The following is a 13,222-nucleotide window of genomic DNA, read 5'->3' on the forward strand; positions in this document are numbered from 1 at the left end:
CAGCTTGAAAGAGCTCCTGTGTGTCACTGAATGTGTGCATTGATGACTGAAAGACATCTTCTTTCTCCATTTATTTGTTTACTTCAGTGTGTTAAATTCATGTTAATGTGGATTTAAAGAAAGTCAGTCGAAAAAAATTGGGGAATTAAAAAAAAAGAAGTCTAATCAACCAAAACTTTAGCGACCCCCATGCAGTACCTCTGTGGACCCCCTCGGGGTCGTGCACCCCCTGTTGAAAACCTCTGGTTTAAACTAATTGCTAGTTTGCAATTCTGGTCAGAATTGAGCTCTTCTTTAAAAGTGTCACATTTTTATGATCAAGACTGTATTTGTTTGGGGTTTCTTTTGGTCAAATATTAGCCCCCATCTGTCAGTGGGTTAACTGGGTTAAGGTAACTGCTGCTATTTTGTTCTTCTGTCTGGTATGATGCTGGAGATTCTCAGTCATCCAGGTCTTGAATTGAGAAAGCTTTCTGGATGGGGAGCGGAACGTTTTCCAACTTGGAAAACAAAGCCCAGTTGTTTGTTATTTAACTTTTTTAACCTTTTTTGGAAGTTATTGTGTCTTGCTTTCAAAGCCAAATAGTTTGTGCCATGGCTGATCTACCACAACAGTTCTCAGCCCCATAGGAGGGAATCTGAATAAAATACGTGACCAGTTTTCCTGTTTTATAAAGAAAATCTTTATTATCTTTATTGTTTATACATTTTATCAACTTAAAGATGGTTTTAGTACTGGCATTTTTCTACTATGTTCTTTAAGAACCTCTTTTTTCCAAAAAACGTCTCATTGAATTTTTCTGAGTCTCTTAAAACTTGAATCAACAATATCTGCGGAAAAAAGCTGATTCAGTCGTTTATTTTTCATTACACATCATACAACATCATAAGGTTTTCTAAAAATGTTTATCCACTTTCTCTGTTCCTTACACCTTTTTAGTGATGTCAGATGAAGAGCCAAGAGTATCTTCTCAAATTAAATTTGTGCTACCTTCAAGAACGATTTCCTTCCACTTGTCTATTGACAGGAAGGAGTCTGGGTCCTTGGTTTAATCATGTGCTTTGCTCTTACTTTAAACCAATTTTCACAAATGTCCAGAAAGAAAGGGCTTTCAGTCAGACTGGAAAGATGAACTGTTAGCGCTACATGAGAAATCCCTTTACAAAGCTAGACGTTTAGTTGGATCATGGATTCCATAGACTTTCAGTGGGGATAATTATTGGCTACATTTTAAACATAATAGTCTACATTATTCACTAAATCTCAATTTTTTAGATCTGAAAGAGTATCTTGTCATGTATAATGCCACTCCCTTTTAGATTTATTGACCAATGAAGGCTTTTGAATTTTTAAAAACATACCTTTCAGAAACTAGTATTTGTGTACTCAGATGATGTCATTTATTGCCATCTACTGGCATACTTCAAATATATATATGTATATATATATATTTTTTTAGAATCTCTGGCTCTTTTGAACTACAGTAGAGTACATAAATAAATTAATAATACAATAAAACTATGCATGACTTCATTAGAAAATTATTGTAAATGATCAAATTTCCCAATATGCTGATGGTCTTCATCTAATTCATACACACAGACCAAAAGACTAAGTTCCAAGCACCGGTACAAGACCTTAAAATCTGGACTATTTTCAATCCCATGCTAAAGTAAACTCAGATACAATAGAGGTTATTTTCTTTGGACCGGAGAAACAAAGACACAATAGCTACCGAGTCATTTACTTCCCTTAGGCTTTACCTTTGAATTGTACTATGAAACATTTTCTGGTATTTTTAACTAGAGCATGTCTTTTCAACATTTTAAAGTCCCTTCCATCTTATTACTTTTATTTAAATGATTAAGGTAATACATTCAACTACATGTTAAAAATGGTCATACCTGTGATATTGAATTTATTCTGAAACCAAATTTTAAATGATTCCGATTGCCTTTTATGTGCAGGAACACTGACACTTAACAAGAATGCAGTATCTCTTCTGCCATATGGAACGGGGGTCTTTTAATAAATAAACACTAAAATTAGCCCTGTAGACATGAACAAAGATGACAGTGTTCTGAGAAATATGGAAAAAATGTTCCTTCTCTGGCTTTCAGGGAGGAGCGGGGGATGTGAGGTGATGCTTGCATTAGCAGACATTCATCTTGCTCCTTTTATCTCTCCTTTGCTCCTTCTCTCTGCATCCACCCCCCCAGAAACACATTCTCAAACACATACAAATACTAGGTATGATTCATCTGCTCCAGTAGGCCTGCGCAGATGTGGACAACTCAAGAAAAGCTATAAAATATACTTTGTGCAAACATGACTTTTGCATTTATTTGTGGGTTTAAAATCAGATCAAAAGTTTTAAGGATTTCCCACCTAATAATGCCACACAACTGAAAGGAAATTATGAGGCAAGTTCATATATAAAGTGATTAATTAAGGAAGGCCTGTTCCTGATGTATTTGCTGTTTTCCTTTAATGTGACATTCATGGAATACAATAAAAAAAAAAATTATTAACTTGCAAAAGTAAAATTCAAAACTTATGGCTATAGAGATGGCTTGAATATGATAATGGAAATTCTCACAACAGCAGACATGAAGTTGCTTCAGTGTGTTCACCAGCCCCCTATTGACATTAGCTTCTCCTAACGCAATCAGCCAGCTGAAACCCTGCCAAAGTATACTCACTAGCATTTCACTTTCCAGAAATTTTCTCCATTGCTTTTCCTCTTTAGTTCCCCCCCTTCTCTCTTTCTTTTCTCCCTCCCCTCATTTCTAAACAGAGCTCCAATTAAGGAAAACTGGCATTCTGAACAAGCTGTTTTAGAATTTTTTTTTTTTTCACTTTTTTTTTTGGCTCTGGTTCCATCATCGAAAATAAGTCAGGGTAGATATCTTGTTTTCTTTTGCTCTGTGCTGCAAATAGCTTTATTTATCCATTAGACCAAAGGGTAAGCATAGACCATAAAGAAAGGCAGGTGTGTTGAAGGTGTAAGTATGTGCAAGCAAGAGTGAGAACATCCTACCACTAATTCCTTTCAGAACCTCCCTCATTAGGTTGACAGAATGAGGGTCTGTGCATCCACCATGTAGACTGTTTCTCCTAACATACACAGTTATTGTGACACGCCTTAAAAATACACCAAAGAAAACACTTATATCTGCACTAGCAAATCAGGAAAACAACTTTTCATTGTATGTTCACTGACCCATATCAGACCAAAGCCCTGAATAGAGTCAGCAGCAGTCCCAGACTCTTTCCCTGCTGCTAAGGCAAAGTTTCCACTCAGAGCTTTGCCTTAGCAGCAGAAAGAGACTCTGGAACTACTCCAGGCTCTATTCAGAGCCTTGCTCTGATGTGAAACGCCACCCAAAGGACAAAAAGTTAATTAAACATATTCCAATCCCCAGGACTATATCATTCATTCTATGTTGTAGAGAGTGCTTGGTAGCAATGTGCGGTTTTCTCTGAATTCCTTTTCAATTTTTTGTGCAAATAAGTGAAATATTCTACACAGACTTTCACGATGTAGGTAAATAACAGAACAGGAAAATACATCTTTATCACTCTTTTTTCAGGTTATAATAAAATGAAAACCTTCTGAGCAGCATCGCCAATCTGTCCTGTGAAAACGAGATTAGGAATATCTTAGTGAGAATGCCCTCTCAAGGAAGCAGCCACTTTAACCTTGCTGTGCCCTCAATGTAAACAAACACCCGCCTTCTTCGATTAGGGTGGGGTAATGTGAGGCAGAGGGAAATGATTCTGGCTCAAAGTTTAGATAAAAGCAGTTAACAGGACATCCTCCTCTCTTTTTTAACTAATGTATAAGTCTGTAAGAATCTGTTTTTGGCCTCAAGAAATCTCCGACTTTGTTAAGCCTTTAGAAGTGAAATGATGTAGTGGCGTAATGAAATAGGCGGCACCCAGACTGGGAGAGGAAGCTTTTCTTTTAACGCAGGTGTTTTCTTTGGTGCTGGAAGAAACAAATTCATTGTCCATAGAGCTTAATAAATTATTTCATCATATTTTTGCCTGTAGTTGACTATAAAAAGCTTTAAAAGTGTAATATAGGACCTTAAGGTAATACATTTTAGAGAACAAAACCTTCTCAGTCCATGGTTGTACAATCTGTCTTCATTAAGAACATTTATGATTTGTTTTGTCATTGATCGTTTTTAAGTTGATGAAATAAGGTTAATTACTTTAAATGAAAGTTATTTTAACACTTTAAAACAACTCATCTAAATACATTTTATCTATTTTTGGAAAACCATATATTACCCTAACAACACGGTTCTAGAAAGGTGATAACATCTAAAAATAAAAACATACTTTACCTAAAAGCTGGTTAACACTCTAGAGAAAAAAACTGTTTATTCAAGCTCTGTGCTTTAGTGATCTAATATGATTTTTTTTGTGAGTGATTCTGTTCATATAATCTTGTTTCTTTCTGCTTAGAGAAAATCTGCATTATGTATAAATACCAAACACTTCTATTTAAATCTCAGTAATCTCCATTTATCCTTTCACATTCAGTCTGACTAGATGACTAAAACTCCATCATTATATGACATTAAGGACTAGATGAGTGTATTTAAACTACTGAGTAGTACTGCAAATGCACATGTATGTATAAAGTCTTAGTTATAGGCAACAATTACTTCCTTCTATTTCTTCCCTGGTCTGCAGCACATTGACTAACTAACTCAGCCCAATTCCCCAGAAATAGAAGAGATCACATTTGATGATGTATAAAAAAAAAACATGAACAAAAAACAAGTTTTGCAGGGTTTCTACGAAACTTATAAACTTTTAAAACAGAAATAAAAGACATATCTTGCCTGGCAAGCTTTAACTGACTCTGTGACTGTTAATACTTTGTTGTTCTGGTTCACTCCCATCCCTCACGTAGCACAATATTCAGCCACAGCAGGTGACCTCTGCATTGAAAAAGCTGTAATCTGCTGTACTTCTCTCACCGTCAAGGGACTGCTGCAGAAAGCAGTAAAAAAAAGCTTCAGATTTCCTACTGGAGTGAAGAAAAAAGAAGAAAGAAAACCGAAGCTGAGTTAAGAAAGACTGGGTTAGTGTTACGTAAAAGCAGCCAAGCTAAGCTTTTTTTAAATTGATGTTTATGGTTTAATCATTGTGCAAAAGACAGCTGACTTCTTTTTAAACTAGTCAAAAAACAGAAAAAAGCCTAAAAATATCTGTAACTGCAAAACAGATTCGATCAATACTGCCAGTTTAGAAGTTTTGAATGCACATAAATGTATCCAATCAAAGAGGGTGATAGCCACAAGGAGACCTTTAAAAAAAGACTGATTAACACAGCAGGTCACTAAATAAAGATTGATAAGGATTAGATTATCATGATAACTTGGATGTTTTGGCCTGATGATAGATAATATCACCCAGCTTTTTTTACAGGAAAAACATTGCTTATGTTTTTATCTTATAAAAGTTGTCTAAGGCCAAGCCTATTTTCATGAATCTATACTGTCCTATTGCAGCAGTTTTTAAAATATTAACTAAATTATCTATTACATGTACAGTAGAATAGTCACTCCTTTCTATATTGTTTACATCTGTGAATTGATTTTTCAAATACAAAAACTTTTTCAGTATTTAACAAGATTTTTTGCTATAATATATCAAGATGTACTTTATACAGATTACACCACCCTCTCGTCTCTTGCAACTCTGCCGAAGTTTGGCAAGACATGACAGCACTGTACACACATAATCTAGCCAGTCACCTGAGTGAGGCAAACACTATCTAATCTGTGCCTCTGGTAACCCAGTGTGATGCAGCTTCAGGTTGATCTTTGTCCTTTTAAGGTCACGCACAGACATGCAGTGTAGTCCCAGATTTCTCTGTATCCCTTTCTCTCCCTGGAGACGTGCCTCCAGTTTCCTTCAAAACCCGATATGGACAAAGCCGGGGGGGTTTCTGCTAATTTTGATTATTTAAACCTGCACTCTTGGTTTTTTTTTAGACACATACTATTTCAAACTAAGATAACTTTAGAAAGATCAAATCTGGCTCCTACAGGTTTGTATGTTGTTTTGAAAAATATTGATTAAAGTGAAAATATTTTTTTTTTCCTGGTTAAAAAATATATTATTGTACCAGTATGAACAGTGTACATACATTTTTTAATTTGGCAAAACAAAAATATTCTTTTAAGTGATATGTTGAAGTTTCTTCTTTAAAAGGTTTTATAAGACAACAAGAAAGCAGTACAATTTTATGACAGTAAACACTTGCTAACTTCAATAGAATGAAAGTAGGGTAAAGAAACTAAAGATGTTTGATGATGTGAGAGAGAGATGTGTGGCTAGAGTTAGTTTTTTAGTAACAATACCTTTTCTGCAAAGAAAATAGTAGCATATGAAATGGGGAAGAAACAGGGAGTGACGAAAACAGATATGATTCAGCATTCTAAAAGTGAGAGCAAAGAGCAAAGTAAAACAAGACTGGGATTTCTAGAGAAGGACTTGACTTTGCAACCCCTGCATTGTTTTGTTATTACAGGGAGGAGACAGGGAAGTGTCTTTCTTCTAACACATTAAGCAGCTAATCCTTGTCTTAAAAAAGAAATGTTTAGCAGATCCTCCATCTCTTCACCTCCCATCTGTACTATGTTTAAAGTGGAAGAGTTATCTAACATTCTGTAATTCTAAAGTAGTGTTCATTTCTCCAATTGAAATGCACTAAAATCAGTAGAGAAAAAAAAGTTCAAATTATAGCCTCCTCTGTGTTTTAGAAGGGCAGAGACAAAGTCCAGACTTTGACTCCCCAGTATTTAAAACTTGTTTAGATACTATCTCCATCCATTCTTATTAAGGTTGAGCTATTTAGTAAAGATGATTGTGCAAATTATTTATTCTCTAGCTGTGCAAAGCTGGTAGAAACATACCTTAAATTAAGGTATTAAAAATAAGTGAAAGCTGTTGTATGTATGTATGTATGTATGTATGTATGTATGTATGTATGTATGTATGTATGTATGTATGTATGTATGTATGTATGTATGTATGTATGTATGTATGTATGTATGTATGTATGTATGTATGTATGTATGTATGTATGTATGTATGTATGTATGTATGTATGTATGTATGTATGTATATATGTATTTATGTATGTATGTATATATGGATGGATGGATGGATGGATGGATGGATGGATGGATGGATGGATGGATGGATGGATGGATGGATGGATGGATGGATGGATGGATGGATGGATGGATGGATGGATGGATGGATGGATGAATTGGACCATTAATAAGTTGTTTTGACTTTAACGTGTGGATGTTTAACATAACACTTTACTGACTATCCATGTATTTCCCAGAAGAAAACTAGCTATTCTAAAAAGCTACTCCTGACTAAAAATGAACAATTTCCATTAACCTTTTCACCCTCTTTCTGCTCCCCTAGAGATACCTTTTCCAGCTTACTTTTTTTTTGGAGTGGAAACTGTGACCAAAAACAATATTTTGGGTGCATTAACTTCAACAGTACTGCAACCCTGAGTGAAACTATTACAGATAAGCATTGCTGACGGCTTCCTCTGAGCCCTTTTATATATTTATCTATACATATTCCCTCGAACCCAAATCCAGATCCAGCCACAAAGCTCCCTTTGTTCCATATCCCACTGGAAAATATAACAACACACGCAAGCCCTTTGCAGCAAAATGAAAAGAAGTTGCACCACTGATGGGGCAGAAAGTAGAAGGGAAGCAGTCGTGTGTTTTTCCTGCCCCATCTGGAAAGAATTGCTTGTGTATGTGTGCACACGAGAACTCCTTCTCTCTTTATCTCTCAAACATACTTATAGATGGTAAATTATACCAAAGCAATTTACTACCATCAGTACTAATAGTGGATCCAGTGGATGGAGTTTAATAAAAGGTATACCACTAACTTTCAGGTGCCTCCAATCTGATACTTTCCTTGAAGTTATTATTGCCTAATAGCATCCATCAGATATGGCAGATGGGATCTTGGCCTGTTTCAATTCACATATGGGCAGCATGCAGAAAGTCTGGCTGCTCCTTCATGTTTTTTACAAGCACACCGGTAGATCCATGCATGTTTATTACCCTGGCTTCTGTTGGAGCACATCAGTGTTGTATGTTTGTTTGCTGCTGTATAAATCAATGTCAGTGCTCTTTCAGGACTTTGCTGCAGAGAAATCTGAGATGTTTCCAAAAATAAATCAAAGCTGGATCTTGAAGTTTGCGTTTCGGCACATGGCTTAGCTCTGACTGGTTTGGTGAGGGCTCTTGTTTGAACAGGGCTGAAGGTCTTTGGCCACAAAAATACAACTAGAACAACTTTTTCAGGTCTTACCTGTCTTTTCACTCCCCTCTTGGTTTTGTGTTGCTGTGGCCTGTTGATCCCACTCTGGCCCGTCTTGATCCCACTGGCCCATCACAGGTACCTTCTCCACCTCGCCTGATGAGAGGTCTGCCTCGCCCCCATCTGAGAGCTACACACAGAGATGCCATTGTCAGCAAAGGAGCTCTGCTCTTAAGGATTGTAAGATTGCAGCGAGCACTTATGGCCATAAAACCACAGTACAATATACCAGTGGCTGATGTTTTTTTCCACAATTCCCTGCAACTTTTTCATCCAGTTCTCCATTACACACAAAGCTGGAATGCGATGGAAATGAGCCCCTACTTTTGCCGCAGAGAAAGTAGTTCCAGTCTGTATTTAAACCACAGAAGCACTGAGGTACAAATTGACAAAGCACTGTTATTATCTCCATTTTGCAGATAGGCGAACAGATTAGATTCACTCTGAGTGTCTGTTTATCAGGAGGGGAAATGATTTGTGATGATAAACAAATAATTTGCTCTTATTCCTGCATTCTTTAGTTCTTAATTTTTTCACAAGAAAAAATGTCTATATGAATGTGTGCTCACAAATAGAATCTCAGCTAATAAAAATGTATTGTTTCTCAAGGCTCTCTTCTAAGATCCTTACTATTCATTTGTACCACAAAAGGAAATTGCAAATCTTTCATATATATGCTGTGAAAATCTTTCAATTTGTGTGTCACAAAAGCACTTCATTCCCTTAAGTTTTGCAGACTCAAATATTATTGTATGAATAACTTCCTCCTGTTTTAAATTATCCATATTCTTAGGGTCATTTTATACTTAATTTCTTTCTTTGTAAAGCCTCGAACCTGACACTGCATCATGCTCTAATCTTTCTATTATTTTTAGATTTTTAATATCAATCTATTTTGCTGTTGTCCTTTATTTTCTAGAAAAGCATGACAACTGATCAGTGCTACAGTCATAACCTGCTCAAATCAATCGGTCATCATGTCTGTCATCATAAATGGCTACTGTAAAAAAATTAGATTAGTTGTGTCTTTTTCTGTAAGGATGAATTTTAGAAAGAGAGAAAAGTTGTAACAGAAAAGCTTTGCAAAAATCTGAGAGAGAGACACCACAACAGCATGACTTTGTTTATGGTCACGTGTTTTCTTCGTCTCCACTCTGCTTCCTCTTCCCCAGAAACATCCAAATTCCTCCCAAGCACTGAACAGGGACAAGACGTCCCCCCCTGCTTGTCTATCTTGACCATTTAGGTGCAAAAAACAAGTTATGGCAAAAAAATTAAAATATGTCTGAAATGAAAGACAGTAAGCCAGAAATAAAATGCCGTGATCTCCAAGCCCAGAAAAAAAACAGCTTCATATATGTGGCTTCCTGTGTAAATGTGGTAATGATGCTTTCTTATACAGTAACCATTACCAGACACCCTCACAAGTCATACACAGCAGAGATGTAACTCACCCATTGCTGTTTGGGCATTGCCACAGAAGTGAGCACATCAGCCATGGCTCCAAACATCTGGTCAGTGCGTCCCTGATTCTTCTGCAGAGACTTCATCCTCTTTGTCTGCTCTCCTAAAAAGCCTTAACTCCTCTCAGACTGTGCCACAGTGTGGAGCTAAGCCCACCTCTTCCTACACTGAAGCCTGATGCATAAGAACAACTGATCCAGGAAGAGGAGGAGTGCTTACGTGTGTCCAGACCTGGGAGTGTGTACTTCCACAAAACCCTTAAGATCTTGTCCCTTTCTCATTCCAGTGAATTAAGTCTGTCCTGCCTGATGCCAGTGAATCTCAGCCTTTCTCTGTCAGGGGGAGATTTTCCTGGTGACAAAAGTAGACTCCAAAGGGCCTCCTTTTTTAGTTATTGATGAGTCATCTTTTATAGCCCCATGTATGTGGAAATTTTTCATTTAGCAACTATGTCTGTGAAGCTGCCTTTCTGTTGCCTTCCCTGAAGCCAAAAAATAAGAGTGACTTTTCACATCTCCCTCCCTGAAACTTTCTTACTGAATCTTCATTGGTCAAAGAAGATCACCTCGCCCCTCCCAAACCTTCACCTCCTTCTATTATTCTCCCTTTCCTCTCGCTGCCCGTCCTTCTTGTCTTTAAAACTCTGCCCATTTTAAACTAAATTAATCTTTTTGTTATTGCTATGATCTAGTTGTTATCTTAATCATATCACAGCAAAGTGCACAAACTCACTATAACTGTGTAAAGGTCTCAGACAACAACACATGGAATGAATGAACTCTTCAGCATGAGTGCATGGCACGGGAAACATACGGTAGACATTTAACTAAATGTCACCAGTTTGTATCGCTAATATCATACTCACCACTTTTCACATCAAAATAGTCAGAGATGGCAAAAGTACTCACTTTCCGTACTTGAGTAAAAGTACAGATATTTGTGTTAAAAAATACTCTGGTAAAAGTGGAAGTACTGATTAAACTTCTTTACTCAAGTAAAAGTAACAAAGTACAGGCTAAAAGTAAATTTACTTAAAGTATAAAAGTAAAAGTAGAAACCACTTTTTTCATCACTGCCTACATTTTAAATGGATGTCTGCCAATGTCTAGATCTCCGTTGTGTTCATTTTCAATCATCTCGTCGTCCATACTACTATGCTAACGCCACCGCCACCAAGCTGCAATGATTTACCGCAAATGAATACCGCTGAATCTGTCGATTAATCTTGTAGTAGTGCGTCAAATGCAACGTAGATTCCCATCCAATTACATTGAATTTGGTATTGATGACGTGAAAAATAATAACGGTAACTCCATTGAAATTATTCAAAACTAAAGTAACCAGCCAATTTTTTTACATGTAAGGAGTAGAAAGTACAGATTTTTGTGTAAAAATGTAAGGAGTAGAAGTAAAAAGTCGCCATAGAATTAAGTAGTAAAGTAAAGTAAAAATATCAGAAAAATCTACTTGAGTACAGTAACAAAGTATTTGTACTTCGTTACTTCCCATCTCTGAAAATAGTTAATAAGTCAAGCAATGCAAAGCAGTGCGCCTGGGCTCTAAGAAGTTTGCAAGTATCCAGTTCCTTTCCGACAGCCTGCACTTTGGGTCTCCCCAGGCGCTGCACTGTGACAGCCCACTGCTCCCCAAGGGAATGGGTTAAATGCGGAGGTAAATTTCTCCAGAGTGAGATTAATAGAGCTCAATTATTATTATTATTAAAGCATGTGAGCCAACCAGCAGTTTCTGTTTCTGTGACTAAGTTGGTGATGAACTCTATGCAAAAATTACGGTTTAATGTTAATACAACCAAGATGTTCACCTTTAATGATCCTGCCTTTAATTTTTTTCATAGAAAAATCTGTAAAATGTAAAATAAAAATAAAAATTTCTGGTTGAAATAGAATTTTGTCTTTTAAGTGTCGATAATCCCACACAAGCATACCACCCACAGTGTATTTTTATATTTTCTCTTTTCTAGAAAATTCTGTAAAATGTAAAATAAAAATAAAAATTTCAGGTTAAAATAGAATTTTGTTGTTTAAAGCTACAGTGTGTAATTTTCAGCGACATCTAACGTCCAGACTGCAGACCGCAGCAACATGAACATCCCCCCCCCCACTGCTTCTCCCCCCCAACAGTACGGCGAGCGTTACGGGACAAAATGTCTTCCACGACGTCCGCATCACCTACCTTCTCAAGTGATGAGGTTTGTTTACATAGATAATTTTACAGATAGTATTTCATTAGTATGTGTAGGGTATAGATTTCAGTACCGTCTCAGTTCATCTCTCTCAACTTGCCGTAGTTACTTTCGAGCGTAATGGGCAATCTCGCAATCGCTAGTTTGTTGGCTCTGCGCTGCCATAGCTCAAAGATGTCTGCCTCCATGGCTGCGAGACCCGCTCCTATGTAATTATAAATAACGAATTCTAGGCAACGCAAATATTAAGGTTAAGAGGCTGAGCTCGTAGATGATGATAAATAACATAGTTATGTATAATATATTACATTTCTGACTGTATATCCCTGTAATTATTACACACTGTAGCTTTAAGTGGCGATAATCCCACACAAGCATACCACACACAGTGTATTTTTATGTTTTCTTTTCTTTTCTTTTTTTTTTAACACAGCATTACCCATTTTACCCATACTCCATTTTGAAGGAGGTACCCCTATTAGAATCTGAGACTTTTATTGGTATGGTCTGACTCCTAAAAAGAAAGTGAACACTGTGCTCAAGTCACATTTTGTTCCAGAGTACTTCAGTAAGCATGGTGTCAGATGCATGCAAACACTAAAACTAAAATATGCACTCTGCAGATAAAAAATGTGCTGCAAACAGAAAAAATAGGCTAATATCACAGTAATAAGGGTAGCAAACACCGAAATTCAAACACCTACAAACAGAACACATGCAAAACAAAAATGTGGCAAAAGAAAACTGCTACAATCACAGAAAATCAAGTGCAAACCCACTGCAAATACATACATAGGTGTGCTGCAAAGACAACTAACTTTGCAATCAATTTAATGATGCTTAAACAAAAAAATATAAAATGCAGCAAATAGCAGAAACAACTGCAATCTAAGAAAAAGTGCAAATTAGCTCTGCATAAGCAACGTGCTACAGACCACTGGGGGAGTCTACCATTAAATCAAATGAGATCAGACCATAGATATTATTACGTATTTGTGTCCATGGACCTGACGTGTGATCTGTGGAGGGGACATTTGGAAAGAAGAAAGACAAGGTTAGGCTTTCCTTTGAGCCTTTTTTTTAAACAATAAATATTTATAAGCATCCTGTTTCTGTTTTTACTAAGGGTGTGGTCCTCCCATAGGAGCTAATAATAAAGA

At 36.6% G+C, this 13,222-nt stretch overlaps 1 protein-coding gene across 2 annotated transcripts in view; it reads right to left on the bottom strand.

Annotated features, from left to right (window-relative positions):
- arhgef25a (Rho guanine nucleotide exchange factor (GEF) 25a) overlaps positions 1-10,222 on the bottom strand; it is a 76,985-nt gene extending 66,763 nt beyond the window's left edge. Inside the window, exons 1-2 of one of the 2 annotated variants that reach the window (XM_038282720.1) lie at positions 9,850-10,222; positions 8,387-8,525 (exon numbers count right to left, since the gene is read on the bottom strand). In XM_038282720.1, the coding sequence (XP_038138648.1) occupies positions 8,387-8,525; positions 9,850-9,945 (235 nt within the window). In that variant the 5' untranslated portion in view covers positions 9,946-10,222. The remainder of the gene's footprint in view (positions 1-8,386; positions 8,526-9,849) is intronic. The other variant, XM_038282719.1, reaches the window with a different exon arrangement.
- Between the last annotated feature and the right edge of the window lie 3,000 nt (positions 10,223-13,222).

The sequence above is a fragment of the Cyprinodon tularosa genome, unplaced genomic scaffold, assembly GCF_016077235.1.
Source record: "Cyprinodon tularosa strain WSP-4 unplaced genomic scaffold, ASM1607723v1 ctg187, whole genome shotgun sequence".
NCBI lineage: Eukaryota > Metazoa > Chordata > Actinopteri > Cyprinodontiformes > Cyprinodontidae > Cyprinodon > Cyprinodon tularosa.